General features: G+C 42.1%; 1 protein-coding gene across 3 annotated transcripts in view; it reads left to right on the top strand.

The window, feature by feature from the left end:
• Nucleotides 1–24408, top strand: part of ARHGEF12 (Rho guanine nucleotide exchange factor 12) — a 98653-nt gene that overhangs the window by 31491 nt on the left and 42754 nt on the right. For 2 of the 3 annotated variants that reach the window (XM_054005738.1, XM_054005740.1), the window contains exons 2-10: nucleotides 7140–7163; nucleotides 7945–8033; nucleotides 9650–9706; nucleotides 20137–20235; nucleotides 20764–20813; nucleotides 21734–21791; nucleotides 22554–22732; nucleotides 23289–23366; nucleotides 23985–24104. In XM_054005738.1, the coding sequence (XP_053861713.1) occupies nucleotides 7140–7163; nucleotides 7945–8033; nucleotides 9650–9706; nucleotides 20137–20235; nucleotides 20764–20813; nucleotides 21734–21791; nucleotides 22554–22732; nucleotides 23289–23366; nucleotides 23985–24104 (754 nt within the window). The remainder of the gene's footprint in view (nucleotides 1–7139; nucleotides 7164–7944; nucleotides 8034–9649; nucleotides 9707–20136; nucleotides 20236–20763; nucleotides 20814–21733; nucleotides 21792–22553; nucleotides 22733–23288; nucleotides 23367–23984; nucleotides 24105–24408) is intronic. The other variant, XM_054005739.1, reaches the window with a different exon arrangement.

Below are 24408 nucleotides of genomic sequence, written 5' to 3'. Positions count from 1 at the left end.
CCTCCACTAGCCCCTCTCTCCTTCTCCATGTATTTATACACCTCTTCTAGAGCTGAATACATCTATCTATACTGTTATTTCCCAAAGCTGGCAAAAGATATGCCACCAGCATTGTTAGTATCTTTCATATAGCTCCTGGTGTGGAAACCAAGGCATTGTTTTCTTTTTACATTAAGTTCTTGAAGAGCACTGATGCCTCCCTTCTGTTCTTTCATCCTTTTTTTTTTTTTCTTTTTTTCTTTTTTGCCTGTTCTATTTCTCTCCCCTCCCCCCCCCCCCCCAGCCCCTCCCCATATCTCCTGGCAGCTGCAGAGAGAGAGCTTGCCAAGGTCTGGGGCACTGCTGCACAGCAATGAACATTCCCACCCCCAGCGTGCGCCAGTTTAACCACTTTTCCAAAGTTGCCAGCAGCATTGTTTTTGAAAATCCCAAATGTTCTGAGCCTACTTATCAGAGACTATACCTCCCTGTAGTGGTAGGGTGCTTTTGCTAGTACTGGTGTTGGGACTTTTCCCGTGGGGACTCCCCACCTTTTGGGAATCTCTCCTTTTTTGATGATCCATCGGAGACAGTCATGTAGCTTTCAAGGCTCTGAGGAAGGTATATTTATTTATTGCCTTTAACTTTTGATTGATTTTTGCTTATTTCATTCCTGCCAGTTTTGCTGCCAAAACAATACTAGCATCCATTGGTAGAGTCTCTTTAACTTTACTCATAATGGGCATTTCAGGAAAGCTATTGTGGGATTTTTATAGTTTGCCTGTCACTATGGTGGTGAGGTGCTTATTTTTGAAACTTAAAAATGCATAAACTACCCTCAGTGGCATAACATGAAAAGATCACTGCAGCACTCCACAGGAATGTTACCATATTAAAGCAAAACACAGTGGAATCTAGAACTAAAAATATTATGAGCTAAATCCTGAGTTCTTTACTGGCTTTCTACTTGGGCAAAACTCCCTTTGGAGCTGATGGGATCATGTGGGGGAAGAGTATTGTGTGGGGTCAGCACTAGGGGACTGAACTAGACAGGCTTTCCGGCCTTCTTCAGTCATTAGTTTCCTATGTTCCTGCATTGAAGGTGCAGATTAGATCCATTCACAGAACTGTCAGTAATCTAAAGCTAATAATGCCATGAGCAATTCTTCCATGAGTCATTCTGTCAGCTGTGGCTGCTGCTCTGAACTCCTACTAAAATAACATGGATGTTTTTCTTGATCACCCAGTTCAGTTTCCCTCCCCCTTACCGCAAGTGTACCAGAGTTCTATATGGCTGCAAGGGGTCCTAGCAATGTGCATCACTTGGTCACCCTTTCTAGCTCAGTTTCTTCTCTGCAGCCTGCATTTGGAAACCCCTTGTCCTGAAGGGCTGTCAGATTTTGTTCAGGAGAGGACTTCATGGTTCCCACAACTCTAAGCAGAGCACAACATTTTGTTGGTGATGGTGGCAAAGGGGACACTGCACCTAGGAAACTGATCTTTAAATGGATACATTCTAAGCCATAGATGGTTTCTGCACTGGGTCAGCAGTGTCTAGTGAAAGTAACCTAGATAAGCTGATATGGTCACAGCAGGGGTTTGTGGGTAGTGCATTGAAATGCCATATTTCTCTCTGCATTCTCTCTTGGTTTCTAATAGCTGGCCACTTTCCACATCTGCATTTCTCTCTGTCCGCCTGTCATTTGCAATCTCATCAGTTCCTCTTACTCAGCCATCCCTCTTGTACAGAACATGTTCACCCAACTTTGTTGTGACAGAGGACTGCCTGAAGCTGTATGTTAAGGTCATAATGGTGCTGCTGTAGTTCAGGTCGTGTGGGCACTATCCTGTAAGTCTCGTCTTCTCGGGGCTTTGAAATTCAACAAACAAATGCCTTCCTCAGTTTAGAGAGTGTGTGTAAAATGTGAGAATAGCACAAATCTTTGTTTTTGTTTTTAAGTCTTTGTTTTGTTTCTGAAAAATGACTATGAAATGGCATCACAGTCTTCCATATTTGTTATAGCTCAAAGACTCCAGTTCAGATGTGCTCAGTTTACAAGTTAAAATACAGCTTTTTCCTGACCAACAGCACTGTATACTCGATCTGGGGTCTGAGAGTCAAATTTGAAGTGTCTGACGAAGTTACACAAGTAATAAAGATGGTGCAGGCTGTTCAGTGGTCTGGCATGGGTGTGTGAGTGTCAAATTTAGTCTAGCTGTTAAATCTTAATGATCAGATGTGCTGGTGCATACATGAGCCAGAACAGAATCCAGCTCCATCTCTGAGCTGCGGTTGCTCTGCAGAACTAAATGGAAAAGAGAGCACGAAAAACTTACTGTTTTGTTAGTCAGCAGATGCGACTCCTAAATATGTACAGAGATCCCATTATTGACTAATAATACCCAATAGCAGGTTATCACTGGGTAACAATGTGCCATTTTAAGTAGCCTTTTTTTAGAGCAGAACAACTCTTGGAGTTGTTTGTTTTTTCTTCCCTTTTCTCTTTCAGCACTTTTTCCATGAGAAAAAGTAAGATGGCTTTATGATTTCTTTTCTCCCCCCCCCCTTCCTGTTTAGGGTTCTGCAAAAAGCAACTTTTTTCTAAATGACTACTATTAAGTAACCATAATGCTTTCAATGCTACTATTCCTCTCCTAATTAAAGATTATTTCTGTCAAGCAAGCAGTTTTTGCTCATCCCTGTTGAGCAAATTTCATGTTATAAATTACTCACACCAGCACAAGCTGTATAATTTTGATTGCAATCCTGCAAGCAATAACTTACACACAAGCTTAACTTTAAGCATGTGCGTAGGCTGAGTGAAGTAAATGAGGCTAAAGTTATGCAAATACATATGTTTTTCTAAGTTTGGGGCCCAAGTTTGAATCAAAATATTTTTCTTTCATCAGTTTTTGAGAAAGCAGGTACTAAAATCTTGCTAGAAATCAAGCCGGAATAAAACCCGACATGGTTCTCTGAACAATGTGCTATTTATGGCCTGATATATTTTCAACCTTCAGGGCTAGAATGGAATGCTTTGTACTGTTGGAAAGCTGGGAATCCTTCCTAGCCCTGGTGTGTTTTGACACACACAATCTTAAAACTATTATTTTTCTCTTGGCTTAGGTGGTGCTTTTTAGGCTCTGGTCCAATGCAGAGAGTGTGTGTGTGTAAGTGAGGGAGATACTTTGGAGCAGTGTAATTTTCAGTCTCTAGTATTGCAGGTTGTGTATTTTTGTTCAAATTGCTCATTACTGAACTTATTTAACTTAACATACTTAGGACTGATAAAGGCATCCTTTTTAATAGTCTGACGCGTTAAGTCAAATAAATCAAGTGATTTTAAATTACTTGAAAATGAAATTTGATATAGCTCTTAATCACTTCTGGTATTTGGGAGTCATAGAGGGCAGAACGACTAGTTTGAAAATGTGCTGATGCACAACGGCACTTCAGACAAAATGTCCACAAAGGTTTTTTATCAGTCAGATTTGGAGTTGAATCTCAGCCTGCAGTGGGTTTGCAGTGGTAGGTGAAATGCACAATCTACTGTGTTATTTGGGTACAAGGGGGTGAGTTCAAGGTGAGCTTTCAGCACTACCTCTGAACAACTTTTTGGCTTTTGTAGGATGAAGGGTGAACATCAAATAAAAATTGAGTTGAGTTAAGTATGTGAACAGTTGCTGAATACCTGCACACTGTGGTGGGCATCTGGCAGAGAAATAAGGTTATAGTAATCACTTAGTGCTTTATCTTTTTTCTCTCAGTTAAGCACCATTCCTCCCTATTTCCCTGAAAGAGAGATCTTTCTGATGCTTCCTGGTACATGTTTGAAGGTACCTCAGAGTGCAAGAAAATCAGATATTTCAAATCTTATTGCGTCACGTGGCAGCTCTGTCTGCATCATTCTGGAATCTCTTTTGATGTACTTTCAAGATACATCATTTCTCAGTCTAATTTCTTATACTGTGCCTATTACCATAGTACAGAAGTGATTTGGTCTTTAAGCATGGAAGGATATCTTCAGCAAACCAAGAAATGCTAGGAGTTATTCACAGTGGGAGCATGTGGGAAAAGTAGAAACTTAGCCTGTGCTGAATGCTCCCCAGTCTGATTACTGAATGTCTTAAACTCCGCAGATTTCTTCCATCCCTTAATTTCTGTGGGTCTGTAATTCAGTGGTCTGGAACTACTTCAGGGCTTGTTCAGAGTTGTTCTATATAAGGGAGCTTATCTCTGGTTCAGCTCTAACACGAAGACCCAAGTTCCTATGCAGTCCTGGTTTGTTAGCTTGACTAGACACTTCTGCTTCTGAAGTAAAGTTCAGTAATTCAAGGCAGCAGTGCAGTGATTGTACACTGGAGGAATGAACTTTGAGGTCTCCTCGTCTCTCCCTGTATTTCTAGAGAGTTTGCTGGGTACTGGTAGGCTTGTGAGAGGCTTCACTGTGATCATGACCTGCTGCCTGTCCTGCTTCCCTCCCCCCTCTCTTTTTGAGAGAAAAAAGAAACTCAGGAAATTGGCTTGCAGCCAGTGGCTGGGGAGCTTCCGGGAATCTATCCCAGAATCCTTCTGGAACAGTGCACCCCTTGACGCATGCGGCATTGTTCTGGAGAGTGGAGTTTTCATGAGGGAAAGACAGAGGCTAAAGGTGAGAAACACTGTGGTCGTGCGATCCCAGAATTAGTGCTGAAACCCACGGAAAAGAAACCAATCTGCTTTCTTCTCTGGCAGCAATTCTGCCAGGACGAACAGGCCCATTGTAAAGGCTGGATAATAATCGCTTGTCATATAGGAAAGCTCTGAGGCTTGCACCCTGCCTGATTCAGCAAGGTGTTTAAACACATACCTAACTTTTAAGTGCATCAGCTGTTCCACTGACTTCAATGTGCTTGAAGTTAAGCTTGTACTTAAGAACTTTGCTGAATCAGGGCCTTAATTAATGATAGGAAAACCCTGAATACATGTTATGGACTTCTTTTGAAAACAAACAAATTGTAGCATAGCACTTTACATTACTAAAACTCAATTTACTTTCCTCTATTCTCCGCCGAACAGCATAAATGAGAAGTGCAAAAAATAAAACCGTAAAAGAGCTAGTTTTATTTTGCTTTGTAATCTATTTCGCTTTCTGGCTGCACTAGTATGATGTTACGTTTTGAGTTGGAAACACTGTAAGGGAAAACTGTTTTCATATAAATGTTTCTATTTAATATTAGGTTTTGCAAAACTCATTATAACAATATAAATTTGGGTGCCTCAGCTATCAGATGCCACTCAAATATTTGTGACACACCCTGTGATACTATAAGTTCTTGTAAGAGAAATTATTATTGCATCAGGCTTTGGGAAGCTAATGGTTTGCCCCTCCTGCTCTTCCCTAGATCCACTGTCTGCTCATTCTACTGTTGAGTCAGACCCTTTGTTATTGCAGCTCAGTTTATCACTGAATCTGTAGGACTAGGTTAGATTTAGCTGCCTGAAACACCTGTGGGAGGGTGAACTGTCCAGGTGGAGCAGAATGGGGAGAGGTTGGGCTGGGGAAGCATTTCTTATTTTGTCCTTTCAGATAGGACACAGTGGTTAAATTTTAAGCAAGGGATCTCCTGAACTTTTTGGGGAAGGAGAAGCCAATGTTGCATTCTCAGTGTTTAGATCTTCACAGCCTCTTATTTGGATTTGTTGCTGTATTTACAGCCAGTGTGTTTGGCTTGGTGTATGTATGTCTTTTTAATGGAAAATGTGCTCCTTTTGGAGAGTTGTAATTTCAGTTTTTCTTCTCCTGTCACCCTTTTGTGGGAAGGGATGGATTTGTTTATAGCAGTGTGCTTGAGTAGAGGATTGGCACAGGTGGTGAGCATTTTGTGTGTGTACATCTTTTATGTGGGTTCCTTTCACCTGAAGAGAGGGATTAGGTGAGTGATAAGATCAGGTTGAATTTAATTACCATTTTAAAGTAATTGTGGTGATGTCACTGGTGTGTAAAGGCACCACTTCTGTTTAGGCCACAGGAGATGCATTTGGTATTGGGCAGAAAGCAGGTGGTCAACTGCTTTTTTCCTTAGGAAACGGAAAACTTTAAGCATGAAACAGCTTGTAAATAGTCGCCTTGTGTGGGGAGACTCCTTGCTAGTCCAGAAAACCATTTGGGAGAGGAGGTTGATTCTGAATGTGGCCCAGTCAGTCAGTTTGATGGGCTCAGGGTTCTTCAACTTGCTTATTGAGTCTGAGGTTGGAAATGCTAGTCTTTAATAAAAATCTATTAGATAAAACAAAATCAGTTAAGTGTTGCCTTTCAGTTTTTATTTGATTACATTTTCGTTCTTTGTCATCTTTTCCTTTCTTCTGTTGCTGTGTGGAAAACTCAGACAAAACAGGAAAAACCGACTCTACATTAAATGCTGTCAAATGCACAAAGCAAACAAATGGGGGGGAAAAAGAGGAAAATATTTACCTCTAATCTCTCATTTATTGTAATCCTAAGTGTTACTAGTAACAACAGAGAAAAATAATTTAGGACAAAATGTAACCTTAAATGATCTATGTCCATTTTACTATACTACTTTTCACTTCTGTACTGCTTTCCAGACACGAATCTAAGAGCACTTGACAAACAGTATTGAATTTAGCCTCCTAAAACTGCTGAGAGTTCAGGAAGTATTATTACCATTTTGCAGATACAGAAGCTGAGGCACATAGAAGTTAAGTTACATGCTAAAGGTCACACGTGGGAATTGAGTGGCAGTGCTAGGAACAGAATCTCTAGGTCTCCTGATTGCTTTGCCTCATTGTCTAAATTGCTGATTTCCACCCTTTCTTCTCCTTTTATGAGAAGATGCTCTGGGAGGTATGGTGTTTATTGATAAGAAAATGGGCCTGGGGTACTGGATTCAAGGGTTTTAACCCCAAATCTGCCATTGGCTAGCTGTGAGACCTTGGGTAAATGTTAAACTTCCTTTAGTTCAGTTTACCCAACTGTAAAATGAGCATAGTGAAGAGGGAGTTATGTTGTTCAATTAGCAAGGTAAAGGACTTGGGGATCGTCTTACGAAAGGCAGACGTCTTACAGACATGCAGAATGTCTTTATTAACGTTAACTATGATATTAAGAAGCAAAATGTATTTCACTACACTTTTTTTTTTTTTTTTTTTTTTTCAGGTTTCCTCTCAAAAAACCTACAAGGTAAGATAATGGGGTTTTGGTTGCCTACTGTACTGCAAGCTTCAAGATGACATTTTTGCACTATAAAATTACTTTAAAAAAATATTTGGAGCAGTGTCCATAGCTCACTTAAGTAAATGAAGTGCACAAATTGGTCTGTGGTTATACAGAAGGTCAGACTAGATGGTGACAGTGGTCCCTTCTGGCCTTGGAATCAGTGGAACTGAGTGCTCAAAATATAGCTGGTGACATTTATAGTGCATGGTTTAGTGTTACCATTTGCAGTTTCTGTAGCATTTTTGCTATGCACACCAACTGAACTTATTTGGGATTTGAGATGGTCCTAGAAGAATGTGACTCTAGGATCGAGCCTGATACACGAACTCTTGCTGCATGAAGGCTTTTTGTTTTAAATCTCTGTCTCCATTTTGAAATGACGTTTTAAGGCAGGGTTGGGGGAACTGATGATTTTTGGATGCTCTTTTGCCCCTTTGTAAATTATAAACTGGCTTCATTTTTAAAGTGAAATTTGGCGAATTATTACATGACCAATAACCTTAATTGTTTTTAACGCTTGGAAAGGTAAAAGGTTAAATGCACTGTTTATCTGAGGGAGAGAAAATTTCTTCTCCCCTTCAGATTTTGGTGTCTCTTTGTTAACTTAAATGTTGCTTCATGTCTTCTCAGTATTTGTTTGTTTGTTTTTAACTGAGGCTACTTGCAGTTTCTTTGTAAAGTTTTAGCTATAACCGACGGTCCTATGGTGAAGTGATCCAAAATCAGTTGCTTTTGTTTGACATAGGCATGGCAGCATTCTGAGCAGAGAGACTCCAGCTGACAAGAAACAGAAGGTTGAACGCTGCAGTAGTGCACACGACTTCGATCCGACAGGTAAAGGCTTCAAAACTTCCCAGATGAGAGTGCAGGATTTAAAAGTTATTGGGGGTTGGAGTAAATGAGCGCTAATAGGCGTAATGTTCAGGAGCGATTGTTCTCTATTTGATTGCAAAGCTTTTTTTTCCCCCCTTTTCAATATTATACCCAGACTTTGCAGCAAAGGTGGGTGACTGAATTTGGCATGACCTTGCACAAGGTGGCTTTCATCTGTGCAAAACTAAATCTAGACTAGTAACCCCAGTAAATGACCTAAATTGTGTGGTATTTTTAAGAAATAAAATAAATAGCCCAAATGTTCAGGAAGCAAATATTTTAGCTTGTGGCTGGTCTTACTTGGTGGAGGAAATGCGAATATGTAAAAGGTCCTGTGGTCACAGCAGCAACTGACTTCCAGTCCCAGTGGGTTTTGAACCTTCTCTGCATCCTTAAGGATGAAGCTGCACTCTCAAGAACTCAAATTTTTAAATAAAACTTAATTTTGATGGACGTGGTGTCAATTTTTTTTCCTGTTTCCTCCTCTTTCTATGCCCTTCTGTGAAATCTGGACCATCTTTGTTAGTTTCAGAGTCTAATGCTGTCTTGGGCACTGGACTGCATGCAAAGATTATTTCCTCTCCCCCTAAACCACTAACCCAGTGACTGCTGTGTGTTCTTAAAACTGTCTGACAGGCTCTTGCGTGTAAGCCTGCTGGTCCCATGCAGTGTGTTTCTCAAGTTTGTGCACCCTGGTCCTGCTATTCCCTAGGGACTGTGGAACAGGTCAGAGTAGAATCTGAAGTTTGTAGACTGGGATATGAAGGAAGTGTTCTTGCACAGAGTGGATCAAGCTACCGTTTGCAAACCATGTTGTTGTAACGTTTCTGCCACTAGCTGTGTGGTTCCTTTCTAGTGTGCAGAACAAATATATTTAAAATGGGCTTCTAATGTGAACTTTTCCAGGGGTGGTGGGAATTGAATGAGTATCTCAATTCTCTTTAGGGCTAGGTAAAAGTAAAATATTTTGATTTGGGTTGCGTGGGAGAAGGTCACAGGATTTTGAACTTCAGGTTTAGAATTTGACTGCCTGGAAAGCAAAGCAGATGATCCTGGGACCTTTTAATCCCAGTACCCATTCTCTTGCTTTTAAGGGCTGTTGCTCTGCCCTACCATTAATGTATCTGTGGTCTAGTCTGGTAGATAAACTCTTTATTCTAGCCTCCATAACACTCATGCCTTTCTAAGGATGGATTCCAAGCATTGTGCACCTTCATCTATGCAAGCTGTTTTATGGTAAAGATGATTGATCTGGGGTCTGTATGACCCCAAAACTTTTATCTAGAGTAACTTCTCCAATTCACTTGTTGGCATAGGAGAGAACTTGGTTTATTCCACTTTGTCTTCTGTGATAGACCCTCCCAGTGTGAGGTTACCCGTGTTGTTCACACTTGCATTATTCACACTTATTCCAAGTGTTATCACCTATGTGTTGTTCATACCCTATTTGTGTTTTGCACGATTTAACCTGATCATAGAAATCATTCTGTTTTTTTCCTTGAAGTTTTTTTTTCTCATGTTTGGTCTCCATATTTTCTATATCTCTCTCTTTCTCCTTTTCTCCTGCTCTTGTGCAGATAGCTCCTCCAAGAAGACAAAGTCTAGCTCGGAGGAGAGTAGATCCGAGACGTATGGTAAGCTAAAGCAGCCACTCCAGCCTTGCATCTTTCCTGTCTGCTCCATGCTTTCTGCCTGTGCACCCGAGGCCTTTGCCTTTTACTTGCTCTGCATGGCTTGCTTTGCAGCAGGGAGAGGGAAGCTGGGTTTTTAATGTGGTTTAGATGTGCAAGCATGTAATCGCTGGATAATAACCCATGTGTAGGAAGTGTAGACTGTCTTCTATATTCTCCTGTCTTCTGTTACCAGTTGGGAAAACTTGCTGGACCTGCTGTGTTTGGAGAATCTCTCTACCACCAAATAGTCATGGCGGTGTATCAACACACTTAAGTTAGACTGGACTCTACAGCGTGTGGTGCTGATGCAGAACTGTCTGCATCTTGTTTTAACCATGAAAGTTGAGCTGGCTGGGATAGCTGGCTCTATTTGCTTCATTCTGGTAAGGTCGCATCCCTTGAACTTCCATCTTGCTGCACCCTTGTGTTCTCTGGGTCTTCAGGCCAATGTAAATCAGCACATGATTCTGCCAGGAAAAGCTCACCCCTTCTTATATTTCCCAGTTCGCCCCCGAGATGTGCAATGACAGAGTATCTTTCAAGGAAGCCCATTCACCGCATAGTCCATGGTTGCTCGTCTTTCCCTTCTAGCCTCCCTCAGGAGTGCTTCTCTTTGGACTGTGTCCTCCCTTGCACCTGCAGAGTATGCTTGTGGCTTGCGGTGTTGTTAGCACTCCTAAAGAGATCGGTAGTCAAAAGGTAAGCTGGGCTTACAGCTGGTATGAGTCTGAGACCTATAGGGATGGTAGACTATCAGTCTGTCACCGACCTAGCTGCGGCTGTGTAGTGGACAGTCACCCGACTGTGATAAGTGGACCAACCTTTGGATCCTGCATGCTTCCAAGTGAGCTGGAGCTGCCCAGGAAAAGCGCTGTCTCTAGCTCTGAGCCTGTAGGGAATACTTCTGGGTGCAGACTCCGTACCTGAAATCCTTCCTTGGGACTTGGCTTTCTGCAGTGCAATTGCCCTAGTCCCGAGAGCAGTACCAAGACTTTCCAAACCTCAGAGTTGCTTATGCATGCTCCCCCAGAGTTTCCCCTCCTGTGGCCGCTCTGATTTGTAATTTAACTTTTTGGGGGCATATGGTAGGCAAAGTAAGGAACACAGGCTTTGCACAGGAATTTCTTCAATGCACTCTTACTTCAGTCTTGGCAGGAGAGTTACGGATCTAGGCAAAACAAACGCCAGCATACAATCCCTCACTCCCACTCCCACCCCAAAAGTCCTTTGGAAAAGGCATGCCTCTCCTGCCACCATCCTCCCTGTCTCTTGTTTTTGGAAATTGACACATGCTCTAAGCAAAGGAGCCAGTCCCTTTAAAAGAAGTTGGAGACACCTTTTCAGTTCGTCCACTGAGGATTTTCCATGTTCTGACCTCTCACTATTTGCTTTCAGGCAGAGGTTGCTAAGTCAGTGGCTCTACCAGTAGCAATCCTAGTGTCCTGTCAGGATAGAACTGTCCAGTGTTGATGGCCCTGTTTCAGCTTCCCAGACAGTCTGTTTCCCCTACCAAAAAGGGGGTTCTGATATACACTGAAAGTTAAAATCATAAATATTTCCCAAAACAAAAAATCATAAGTTTGAGACAAATTTATTCCCCAGATTGCTACACCACCTTCCTTAGGGATCTGAAGCTGGTCTTGAGAGAGTGTGGGCTGTTTAGATGCAGCTGGAAGCTGATGTTGGGTCAGGCCTGCCCTGCTGTAGCTGTATGCACATCTTCCATCTCCAGAAGGAACAAGCAAACTACTTGCCTGAAGGCCAAACATAAGCATTTTAGAATGTTTCAGCTGACAAACTAATACTGTGGAACCCTTTACCAATTCCTAGCTAGCCAGGGCTTCTCCATAGTGAACGCTGGCTAGCTAGTGACCCGGCAGCCATGCTGGTCGTATCCAAATACCTTGAACCTCAACTAACTTTTGTCTAAAGCTGCTTAACCATCACATAGTCAGACTGTTCCCTGTTAATTACAGGAAATGTTTGGTATGCCTAGTGGAATGTATCTGTGTTTATACTACTTGCTCACTCTGTACAATGTCCTGGCTTTTCATGTCTTCATAGAGAAAGATGACTTCCTGACTTAAGCCTTTACTTCCGCCAAAATTTCCTGCAGATGTTCTGTCTGTGGCCAGGAGCTAGGCGAACAGTTTCCAGTCCTCCTTCCTTTCCAGTGGCCTTTTGCTGTGTTGGACCTCACCCTACCTTCTCTCTTCTTTCTCTACCTTCCCCAGCCCTGTGATACGTGTGGAGAAGCCTGCTGTTTGCTTTGGATGGGACCAAACTTTTTAAGAGCCTACAAGCAGAAATACTGAACTAATATTTTTTTTTTGTTAATGCGGTCTCTGGCTTGCCATTGGGCACTTAGTAATAGCAATCTCTTGAGTGGCAACAGGAAAATGAGGTGCGTCTTTCATTTATGTGTGTGTTCTTTGTAACTCTTGAAATTCTTATTTGAAGTAGCAATAAGCCAAGAGTCCTTGAGCAGCTCTTTTCAGTGGGTTGGGGAATTAGGCAGGCAACACCATTCTCATGACTAGAAATTGATTGTGATAGAGTTAACTTAAAATGTTTTGACTTTCTGCTTCATAAATCGGACTACCCTTCTCCTGTCTGTGTATTCAGGGAAGTTGTGAAAGATTCCCGGTGTGGTCTGAGAACTGTATCCTAGTACTGCTCAGTGCTATTAGAATGCAGCTGAATCTTTTGGCGCATCTCTTAGGTCTTTCATGAAGTGTAATTTTAGTCATGTAAACTGCTTTTAGATAGAAAATTACCAATCAGGATCTTGGGCTCCATGCCAGCTAGCTTAGCCAATTTTTCAGTTAGTTTGTGGCAAATAGCTTTTGTGATCACAGGAATTCTCTTTACATCCTTTAATTTTTTTCTCCCGCAAAATCTTTTCTTGTACATTTAAGGACATGGGCGTTTTTGCAGGTCATTGCTCCATACGGCAGACTAGACCCACTGAGGATTAATTTTCTCATTCCCACTCTTAGGATGTGAAGGTGGTTTCATTTAATTTTCTTTTGGAAATAGTTTCTATCCTTATGTGCCTGATGGAGCCCTAGAGCATTCTTCTTTCTTCACTCTTCCTGTTTCGTTCACTTTAGTCCCTCCTATTTTTTTTATAGGTTTTTATGCAATGCTTGTCACCGGGCTATCTGAGCACCTTCCAGTTGTGCATTAAGCCACGTGACTACACATCTGTCTCGTCTTGTTTGTTTTTTTATCCTCTCCCCTAGGGAGAAGGGTGTGCAGTGGAGTGTCTTGTTTTGGTGGTGTCTTTTTAAAAAGTATTTATACAGTTGTACCTGTTGCTAGGTTTTCATTAGCGAAGGCAGGTCAAAGAAATGCACCTTGCACTAGGAGTGTAAATTTAATGAGATTTGTGATGGTCCCTGGACAGGTTCATTCCACAGTCCTAGACCATCGCTGGAGAAAATTCTGTCTCCTGCACAGACAAGCTTTACTCTTATCATCGAGAGTTCCATTGTACCAAGGGAGCATAATTGTCGACCACGGTCTGTCCCAAAGCTTGAGATTTTTTTCAGATATTCTGGGGCCAAGCCATGGAGTGCTTTGAACATAAGGACTGAGACCTTGAAATTTGATTCGATTCTATAGGAAGCCAGTGTAGGGAGCCATAAAGCCTTTGTGACTTTATGATACAGCTACTGTCTTTCCAGCCACTGAGGCCTTGAAAGGACACTTGGAAACCCCTCCTCATTGCATTTACAATGGCCAGAAATGGCTTGGAGTGTAATGGGGCACTCGGCCACAGGGGTTGAATGTGCTGTTTCCATGGAAGCAGATGCTCCTATTTGTAATGATTAAAAGTTCCAGGCCTGTATATAGTAAGGATATCCAGGCTAACATTGTGAATGGTGTTCAATGCCATTGATACCAAGTCTTATCAAGACATTGTATATTGCACTAACCTTTCCATATGAGTTGGAGGAATGACTTCTGTTTCCTATTTAATGGAAGAATCTCTGAACAATTCTGATCTTGCAGTATTTGTGTCCTGTGGGACATTCCAACATTTGTTTTCATTGCAAAATTGGGACAAAAGGTTGACATTTCAAAATCTTCTGTGGAAAGGAAATTCAGAATTTTTTGCCATTTTTGACTGAAACAAAACACTTAATCATTCCTGAGATCAAAATGGTTGGTTTCGGTTTGTTGAACTTACCTGAAACTTTGTTTCAAGTCTGTTCAATATAAAACTGCATTTTTTTCCCACTGTGATGCATTGCATCATGGGAGTTGTAGTTCAGGAGCCTGATGCCCCCGTTTTCCCTTATGGGTCAAGTTCCATGATGCACCCAGCGACATGTGACTCCCATGACCACCACTCAATGTGAGGGAAATCGGCATTGCATTATGGAAGATGTAGTTTAGACTCCCATTCTTGCCTGTGGACTGGGCTTCCTGAAGGACTATTACAGCTCCTGTAAAGCAATGTGCTGATAGGCAAATACAGTTTAATGTTATGTAGAACTGATTCAAAATGAAACTTTTTGGGTCCGTTCAAAAACTGAAATATTCAAAATTTGGAAAAATATTGATTTGCTGCTGACCCCTCCCCACCTTCATTTTCCACCAGAAAAGTAGTCAGGCAGAAAATTCCCAACCAGCTCGAGTAATAACTAACACTTCTATAAAACCGTACCCTCTTAAAGATCCCAAAACACTTTAGAGTTTCTCTAATGGATCAGACTCGCTGTTCCTGGGTGGTGAAATAGAGCTGTTCTGTTCCTGCAGTCTTTCACATGTATAATAATGTGTAGGAGGGAAAGTTAATGGTTCAAACGGTCAGAGGTCAAACACCCTTACAAGTACCATGAAATGTCAGTGACCATGAAAAGCTAGGACCTTGACTCTTCCTGTCGTCCAAAAGACAGCACCTCCAGAATCGCAGCACTTCTTAGAATTGTAGTATTGGTCTGGTAATGAATCGGAGGGAAAAGTGCCACCTACTGAATGGCTAGTGTCTAGGCTTTCTTTGGAACTCTCCATTTCTAATATATGGGCCGAGCTCAAACCTGCTTAACTAAAATATCTTCTTGAGATGATATGGCCTCAGGCCAAGAGCACAATAGGTTAGTGGGTTTTTTGTTTGTTTCTTCCTCCCCCCCACTCCCATCCCATACTGGGTATGAGAGAGGATTTTTCTTCAGTTAATTTTGTCCTTTTAAAAAAAAAAAAAAAAAAAAAAGTCCCCACTGGGAACTGCATAATATGAAATAAATACAGAAATTGCAGTTGAGGTGACACCTCTTCATTCCCCAGCGCAGACTAATTTTCACTTCTTGCCCCTGCTGGCTTAGAGTGGAAATGAGGTTGGTTGTTGAGGGATGCAAGGGTTCTCTTGGTGATAAGTGTAATTATTGATCTATAGTATAACCTGGTCCTCTGCAGCCTCCATCTTCCCAGCCAAGTGAGGTCTTGAGACACCTTGTTAAGCATGGACTCATACTAAGGAAATAGAAACATCAAGGATTGGAATGAATTCTATAAAGGCGGGCGAGATGACTGAAGGCTGCCACTTCATTATTAACTTGTCAGTGATAATTAACTTGTTGCTCTTTCTGTGTCGCACTAAATCTACAGACTCCACATAATCAAGGTGTGCTGCTCTAATATTTCATTACAACATTTCCATTATGATATTTCATGAATTCGTGATGCTAAGTCACAACAGTGCAACAAGTTTCAGAGTAACAGCCGTGTTAGTCTGTATCCGCAAAAAGAAGAACAGGAGTACTTGTGGCACCTTAGAGACTAACAAATTTATTAGAGCATAAGCTTTCGTGGACTACAGCCCACTTCTACAGTGCAACAGTTCCTTGAAAACAACCAGCAACACGTCTTGGGTGTGGTTTTCCATAACTCCAGTCAGTCACAGTTCTCCAGATCATCAGTTGTATGCCACTGGATTAAGTATCCAATGCAAGATCCGATATTGTGGTGAGATCCCAGTTTCATAAGAACAGAGATACAGGAGTCAAGAACAGAATACCGGTGTTTTCTTAGAACTCCCTAGTTGAGCTGTTTAAGTTTAATGTATTTTAGTTAATAGAAGTGAACAAATGACCAACTTTTACATGGTTATTCTTTGTCCCTGCCAGAGCAAAGTGAAACAGTGCAATTGAGTCTTGCTCTTGTTCCCCTCCCTGGCACAGGCATAGAAATTGCTATACTGGGTTAGCCACTCCCTTACATATTACTCTGCATGTGGCACCAGGTTTAGTTGGTGAGAACTCCTCAATACAACCATCTCCAGTATTATTGATTTTAGAAATAAAACCAACCTATGCAGGAAATAAAGGGGCAATGCATTGGCAGGACTATACTCTGCCTTTAAACTAGGAAGGTTCTTACTAGTAGAAGGACTACCTGAGTTCTTACTCATAAAATCTGAAGGTCTGGCAGCAGATTTTAACAAGAGCTGTTTGTTTGAAATAGCACATGTTCCCTCTCCTACACCCTGCCCTGGGGCATCATTCTTGTGAAGTGAGGCTTAGAGAAGATTGGTCACGTAGAGAAATTGGAGGTGAGGGAAAGAAAGGGAGGTTCTTTCACTGAAGTAAATGAGGGGTGTAAAGCTTAGTGCTTCTCTTTAGCCCCGCTTCTCATTCCCCCTTCTTGGTTCCATTCCATCAATTGGCTGCTTGTCACTAAGGAAAACATAAGGGCTTTGGCTTTACAGTGGGAGGGAAGGATTTGTTGCTAGATGATTATGATGTGAGTAGAAGGCTTCACTGGTTCCAGCACCACAGACCACACCGGGTGGAGCGTGTTCTGATTTATACTCCTCATTTACATTAGGATTAACTCCCAGTGAAGTTAGGATAGCTACGCTGATGTAGAAGTTGAGAGAGACCAGGATCAGGTCCAAGGTTTCCTTCACACCCTCCTACCGCTCATCCTTTCAAACAAAATTCCTTTTGGGATCATATTTTCATCGCCCTATTTATTCCTTCCCTTCTTCCCTCCCCACAAGAAATATCCACAGTGTAGATCACTGAATGATGCTGGAAAAGAAACTCCTATTCCCCCACTGGCTCCCTGTAGAAGAGTTTTGCCTGGTGTTGCTGCATAAATGAGCAAGTAGAATGAGTGATTGGAAATAAGGATGGCCCGTTGTTTTGTTAGCTGGTAGAGTGTAAAATGCTTTAAAGATTATTTATTTGTATTGCACTAAGAGCCAAAGTCCCCCATCAAAGTAGGGTCCTATTGTGCTATGCATTGTACAAACATTCAGGGAAACGCACTTTCCACCGCAAAGACTATGTAGTCTAATGCAAAGAGCTGCTAGTTTATTATTTATTATTTATATATTCACTAATAAGGGTGGTGGGTAGCTCAGAGGATTGGCTATGGGATAAAGGATATGGAACCTTTGACTGCGAGATCACAAGTTTGATGAAGCTCGTCTCTTTAGTAATCTAAAGTTGTTCAGTGGAGTATATAAAGCGAGTTTGGTTCTCAATGCACAGGTGTCTTTATCAGAGACCCTTGCCACAATTAGCATGAATTGGTACCAAGAGCAGAGAACTCGGACTGAATGGGCCACTTACTACTTTCACAGGTGAGCGGGATCTGGTTCTTCTTGATTCCATTTCCAAGAGAACACTGGACGTCTATAACACTTTACCTCCACAAAATGCTGTACAAATGTAAACAAATTAATCTCTGCAGCTGTATTTCTAAATCTGCAGACGGGATATAAATTAAAGCACAGCGAAAGTAAGTGACTTGCCTTAGGTCTTGCGGCAAATTGAAGGAAGAGCAGAGATTAGAACTTCCTAGCTTTTGGCCCTGTGCTTTGATCACAGGATCACTCTGCAACGCAGTGGGAAATGGGATATTACTAGTTTCTGAGTGCTGGCAGGCCAAAATAGACATGGCTCTTGTCTTTGCTACTATTGGCCTGTCTCTGCCTTGTTGAATAACCCCATGGGATTCTTCAGCTCCAGAGGGAGGGTAGTTTGTTTGCAGAGAGGCATGAAACAGGAAAAGAACAGGATAAAGGATATTTAGATTACTTACATGTATTTAAGTCGGCACAACCTGATGAAGTTCATGCTAGGGTACCTAAGGAACTAGGTGAAGCAATGTCAAAACGGTTAGTAATTATCTGTGAGAACTCAAGGAGGATACGTGAGGACCCAAAGGACTGGAGAATGGCAAACATAGTGCCTATATTTAAAAAGGGGAACAAAGAGAACCTAGAGAATTATAGACTGTCAGCGTAACTTTTGATACCTGGAAAGATACTGGAACAAATTATTAAACAATCAGTTTGTAAATGGAGGATAATAAGGTTATAAGGAGTAGCCATCATGGATTTGTCAAGAACAAATCATGCCAAAGGAACCTAATTCTTTCTTTGACAGGGTTGCTGGCCTAGTGGATTGGGGGAAGCAGTAGACATGATATATCGTGATTTTTAGTAAGGCTTTTCACACAGTCCTACATTTTTGTAAGCAACGTAGGGAGATGGAGTCTAGATGAAATTACTATAAAGTGGATGCACAACTGGTTGAAAGACCATACTTAATAGAGCAGTTACACTCTACTGGTTTGACAGCTAACCATTGGTATCTAGTGGGCTCCTGCAGGAGTCAGATCTGGGTCTGGTACTATTCACTCCATTGTCCGAATAATTCATAAAAATACTGGAGAGTATATCTTCATAACATGTGCCAATGGGGTTACAAGCACTTCGGAGAACAGGATTAGAATTCATAAAGACCTTGACAAATTGGATAATTGAGCTGACATCAGCAAGACATAACTTAATAAAGACAAGTGCAAAGTACTTCACTTGGGAGAGAAAAATCAAATGTGCACCTACAGAATGGGGAATACCTGGCTGGGTGAGTGGTAGTACTGCTGAAAAGGATCTGGGGGTTAGAGTGGATCACAAATTGAATGAGTCAACTATTAGCAAAAAGGGCTACTATTCTGGAGTGTATTAAGGGACATGTTGTATGTAAGACATGGGAGGTAATTGTCACACTCTGCTCGACACTGGTGAGGCCTCAGCTGGAGTACTGTGTCCGATCCTAGGCGCCAGGCTTTAGGAAAGATGTGGACAAATTGGAGAGAATCCAGAGGAGAGCAACAAAAAGGAAAAAAAGGTTTAGAAAATCAGACCTGTGAGGAGAAGTTGGAAACAAAACAAAACTGAGCGTGTTTAGTCTTGAGAAAAGAAGACTGAAGGGGGGAACCTGATAAGTTTTCAAAAATGTTAAGGGCTGATACAGAGAGGATGGTGATCAATTGTTCTCTGTGTCTGGTGGCACCTTAAAGACTAACAGATTTATTTGGGCATAAGCTTTCGTGAGTATAAACCTCACTTCTTCGGATGTTAGTCTTTAAGGTGCCACCAGACTCTTTGTTGTGTTTGTAGATACAGACTAACACGGCTACCCCCTGATAATTGTTCTCTGCGTTCACTGAAGGTAGGACAAGAGGTAATGGGCTTAATCTGCGTCAAGGAAGGTTTAGGTTAGACATTAGAAAAAACATTCTAATTAGAAGGATAGTTAAGTTCTGGAATAGGCTACCAAGGGAAGTTGTGGAATCGCCATCGTTTTCAGGTTTTTTAAAACATGTTGGACAAACACTTGTCAGGGATGGTTTAGGTCAGTGGTTTTCAAACTCTCCATTTGCAGACCCCCTCCCCCCAAAAAAATGTTGAATGGAAGTGCAGACCCCTTTGGAAATTTTAGATATAGTCTGCAGACCTGCAGGGGTCTGCGGGACCACCGGTTGAAAACCACTGCTCTAGGTTTACTTGCTCCTGCCTTAATATGGGGGGGAAGGATTAGATGACCCTTTGAAGGTTCCTTCCTGCCCTACGTTTCTATGAAGACTTGTTTGTGCTATAAACTTTTACAAATCAAATCTACTGACTTTAGTTTGAGCTATCTGTGTTTTTTGTGTGTGTTAATTTGGTCATATGTAAATATATTTGGTACTGTTTATATTTGCCAGGTGCCTAGAGAATTATCGCGGATACAGGTGGTGTACAGAGAATTATTGGGGTGGGGAGAAGGCGATTGTGCACAATGATTCATGTTCATAGCTGCTTTCCTTAAAGGTCGCTTTTACCTCCAGTCTCGTCTGATGTGCCAGAGCTGTCTGCATCTCTGCTATATATCTGTGTCGTGTAACCAATTCAGTGAGCTTGACCTGTCTTGACATACTTATCTGTTTCTGGACTGATGCCCTATTTGTGTCTTCTAGTACAGGTTTCATTCAGTGCTTTGCGGTGTTCTAGCAGAATAAGCTTCTGGACTGATGCCGAGCTTGTGTCGTTTTGTATTTTTTCTCCCCTCTCTCTCTTCTCCCCTTTCCCCACCTTACTTGTGCAGGTCTTGTTCAGCGCTGCGTTATCATCCAGCGGGATGAAAATGGATTTGGGCTGACAGTTAGTGGAGACAATCCAGTCTTTGTGCAGTCAGTCAAAGAAGGTAAGCTAACTTGCTAAATATGCTAGCACACAGCAGTCCACAGGGCTTCTGTCTAGGGCAGGGGAGCATGTGAGAGGGGAAGGGAGAAGATTCGAATAGTAATCCTCCAGGGCAAGGAGCTGTAGCCATCACAGATGGATGATCAGATGCATGAGGACAAGGGTAGCATTGCATTGCTGGATTGCATGGGGCCTCCCCTCTCCAGTGTCTGAACTAATCAGAAGCAGTTTCATATCCTGTGCAGGCCAGGAAATAAATGAGGTCTGTGTTTATAAAGTTGTGGGATTGTGATCATGATGTGTCACCTGCAATGTGAAACCATAACTCCTGGAATCTGGAGACTCATGAGATTGTAATCTGTGGATACCTGGGTTCTGGGGGAGTTGAGAGGGGGCTAGGGCAAGTATGAGAGGAATGGTTTTTGCACAGGGTTAGAAAGAGGATGACGTTTCTCTAGTCACTGAAATGGAAAATTACTGGAAGCCGAAATAGATACAATTGTAAATGACTAATTCTCTCCTTCTCTAGATGGAGCAGCCATGCGGGCTGGAGTGCAGACAGGTGATCGAATCATCAAGGTAAGGGTGCTTTAGTGTTTTCAGTGAAATGGATCACGTGCATTAGAGAAATGTGCAGTTCAGTGGTCCCCATTAAAACATCTGCATTTGTCAAAAGTTAATAGCAGTTACTACTATATACTAGATCTAGGAAATCCTCTATTTCCTTATTTCACTGATAGCCAGTAACTGTGTAATGTCTGTTGGCAGATGATAATTTTTTAATGGAGATGACTCTCATTTCTGAATGTCCCCTGCAAGCTTATATGCCTCAAATGGTTCAAATTTCACATACATAGAAAGGCCAATAAATGTGGCAAGAGGGAGAGCCAATGATACTTAGCTGTAAATTGGAACACACTTTTTGATTTCCCCATGTATCCTAAATCCATGCTCCCTTTTGGTATCAAACAAATAAGAAACCTAGGTATTGGCTGTGAAATTCTCCAGGGAACCAGTGCAAAAAATCCTACCTCCATTGAAGTCAATGGCAAAACTCCCACTGACTCTGATCCAGCTGGGATTTCACCCCAAGTGAATTAACTAGTGAGTTAAATGAGCCAAGGCTAGATTTTTACTGTACTTCCCTGCTATTTTCTTCACCTAGATTTGCTCTGGTGCACTGGGCTTCTGCTTCCCTGTGCATGAGATTCATCAGCATAGAGGAAGCATCATATTTCTCCTTTCAAACCAACGCTGCATTTTTAACAAGTCTATAGTGAGAGGGAGGGCTTATCAGATTTTCTCTGTAGTGTGGCATCCAAAGGTGGGAGTATCCGGTTAGTACATTAAAGGGCATGAAGAAAGTGAGAGCAAACATGGGTCTAGTTGCTTCTCTCTCTGAGTTGGTGTTGAGACATGATGAAGCAGTTTCTCCAAGGTCAGAGACCAAAAAGTTTAATGCTCTTCCTCTTCCCCCCCCACCCCCCATCCTCCCCTAGGTGAATGGGACCCTTGTAACGAACTCAAACCATGGGGATGTGGTGAAGCTGATCAAGTGTAAGTCAATGCAGGTTGTTGCTTATTTTCAGTGCACTCCTTGAAACCATTAAAGGGATGACTGTTTAAGAGGTCAAACTACCAGTTCAGCCATCAGGCAGTTACTAGTGGAGTCAAGCTCTGCTATTGACCATTATTCCACCTGTCTGATAGTGCTGAGTGCGTTCAAAGTAGAGATAGTGAAGTGGAGTTTGAAATAGCTTTGAGGGGCAGGGGAAGGTTTAATCCATACTTCAGCAGCTATGGAATTTTACTCTTTTCTACCATTGTCCAATGGCTGAAATTACCCTACCCCCCACAACCGATCTCCTGCATCTCCCCTTGTTTTGCCTCTCTAATGTCAGTGTCTTTGTATGTCACTAATAGTTGTCATTCGAGCTGTATCTCCTGCAGATTGTCATAAAGGGGTAGTGGAGTTGGGCTGGTTCCTTCATGCAGGAAAGGGATGTTACTAGTTCTTCCCAATGTAGCCCATGTTAATTCTTTGGTGACTACAGACATCTATCTTAAACATACATTTATCTAGCAGACTAAAAAAAGTATTTTGTCACTGCTTAACTGATTTTTTTGGGCTACCTGAAGTTTAAAAGCAATCTCTCGAGTGGAGCTAACAGCATTTTCAGGCTCTTTGGTGTGAGTAAACACCATTGGACAGATTAACAGATGAAGTATAGTCTGCTGCTTGTCTCTTGGGGACAGAAAGGGCCATGAATAGTCCAATGTAAATGTATGTGAAATGCAAATTGTTCTTTCTCCGCACAGCGGGTTCCTATGTAGCTCTCACTGTGCAGGGGCGCCCACCAGGGTCGTCCCAGATTCCATTAGCTGATTCTGAAGTGGATCCAGCAGCATTTGGGCATATGTCTCCCATCATGACATCTCCCCATTCGCCTGGCACATCTGGAAATGCAGAGAGAATTACTAGCCCGGTGCTGATGGGGGTAAGATTCAAATAGGCTTTTGGAGCAGGGTTGGTTGTGCAATGGGAAAATATGCTAATGTTCAATCTCTGGAGACCTATTTTCCATTCTTGATCAAATGGAACTTGTATTCATAGTGGACACATGCCAATGGCAAAACTACCGTTCAGCTAAGCATCATGTCTTATTTGAGAGAGCAGGGCTGGAATAGCAGGAGGGCAGTGTCGTCCGCTTTGAGATTTGCTAAGAAAATTGTGTGATGAATGTTTGCACAACGGCCGGCTCTAGCAATGGCCATCATTCCATAACATTTATTAGCATCCAACTGCAAGAGAAACAGGCGTTTAAGGACGAGAAAATGAGTAACTGGTTTGGGTGAATCACTTTTAAGAAAGAGTTGTGGCAACTATGTTCAGATAGAGAGGCGGGTGGATACGGTCAGTGTAGGATAATGACCTGAGGAAACTTAAGAACCCATTTGGAAGGGTGTGTAGAGATTCTATATTTAAGATGGGGGGTCAGTGAGCATCTCCATATTTTCCTTTCCAAGTCATTAACATTTCTCCATTTTTCCCAGGAGGAGAACAATATTGTTCATAACCAGAAAGTGGAGATTCTGAGAAAGATGCTGCAGAAAGAGCAGGAGCGGCTGCAGGTACTGGAGAGCGGGGTCTGCAGAGGGAAGAGTTGAAAATAGAGACCAGCTTTTGAATCTTTCATTAGTACTGTCTTGATCACTTTCCATGTGGTCTGTAACATGACTGCCTAAGAGATTGCCTCTATCCCAGCACAACAGCAGAGACCTGTCAAGGTGCTCATGCTTGACAGTTGAATGCTTAAGAGTGGAAGAAGTCTTCTCTTCGGGAGGCTTCTATGTGCATCTCATCCCCTCTGGTCTAATCCTGAGAGATGTGAGCATCTGAGTCTTTTGGAAGAAAACAGGAGTTGTGGGTTTGCAGCACTTCTCAGGATTAAGCTCCAAATGTGCTTACCTCTGGCTATGGTAGAAGGTGCATCTCTTTAGTTGAGCAACTATGTGAATGTCTGTCTGAATATGGCTATGACGGGGAATTTTTTCTTACAGTTGGGTCGGGGAGAAGAGGGAGGAGCTCTGTATTAATATAGGTGCTGTAGCACCCAGTTGCAACAGCAAGGGATGTACAAATAATTCCATTTAATAGACGTATCGCTGATATGCAGATGAGTCAGTGACTGCAGCTCTAGACATCAGTGTTGCAGGGATAGCTCACCAAATGCTCATTAAACTTTTCAGTCCTTGCAAGAAGATTACAGCCGAGCGCCCACCTCGCGCCTGCTTAAGGAGATACAGGAAACTAAGAAGCACATCCCTCAGCTGCAAGAGCAGCTGTCCAAAGCCACTGGCTCTACTCAGGTAATGGGAGTGTTGAGAATCCTGTCCGTCAACTCCAGCTGGACGTGCTGTAGGGAAAGTTGTATGTGGGTGGGAGCAGGGTGTTCCCTGCCATGTTCTTGCCAATTTCCACAAGCAGATCTGCACCACCTACTTTCAGGAGCTGTCTAGATGCAGGCATAAGTGACTTTTTTTTTTAATTATTATTTGCAGTTAGGCTCACAAAGTTGATAACTTACAGGTTCTGTATATGGTGGATATGATAGTTCTAATGCACCATTGCTCTGTGTCCTAGGAGATTGAGAGGCTGTGTTTAAAGCAATAA

Source organism: Malaclemys terrapin, chromosome 15, assembly GCF_027887155.1.
Source record: "Malaclemys terrapin pileata isolate rMalTer1 chromosome 15, rMalTer1.hap1, whole genome shotgun sequence".
NCBI lineage: Eukaryota > Metazoa > Chordata > Testudines > Emydidae > Malaclemys > Malaclemys terrapin.
The sequence above is the reverse complement of the archived record's forward strand: the minus strand, read 5'-3'. Positions and strand labels throughout refer to the sequence as shown.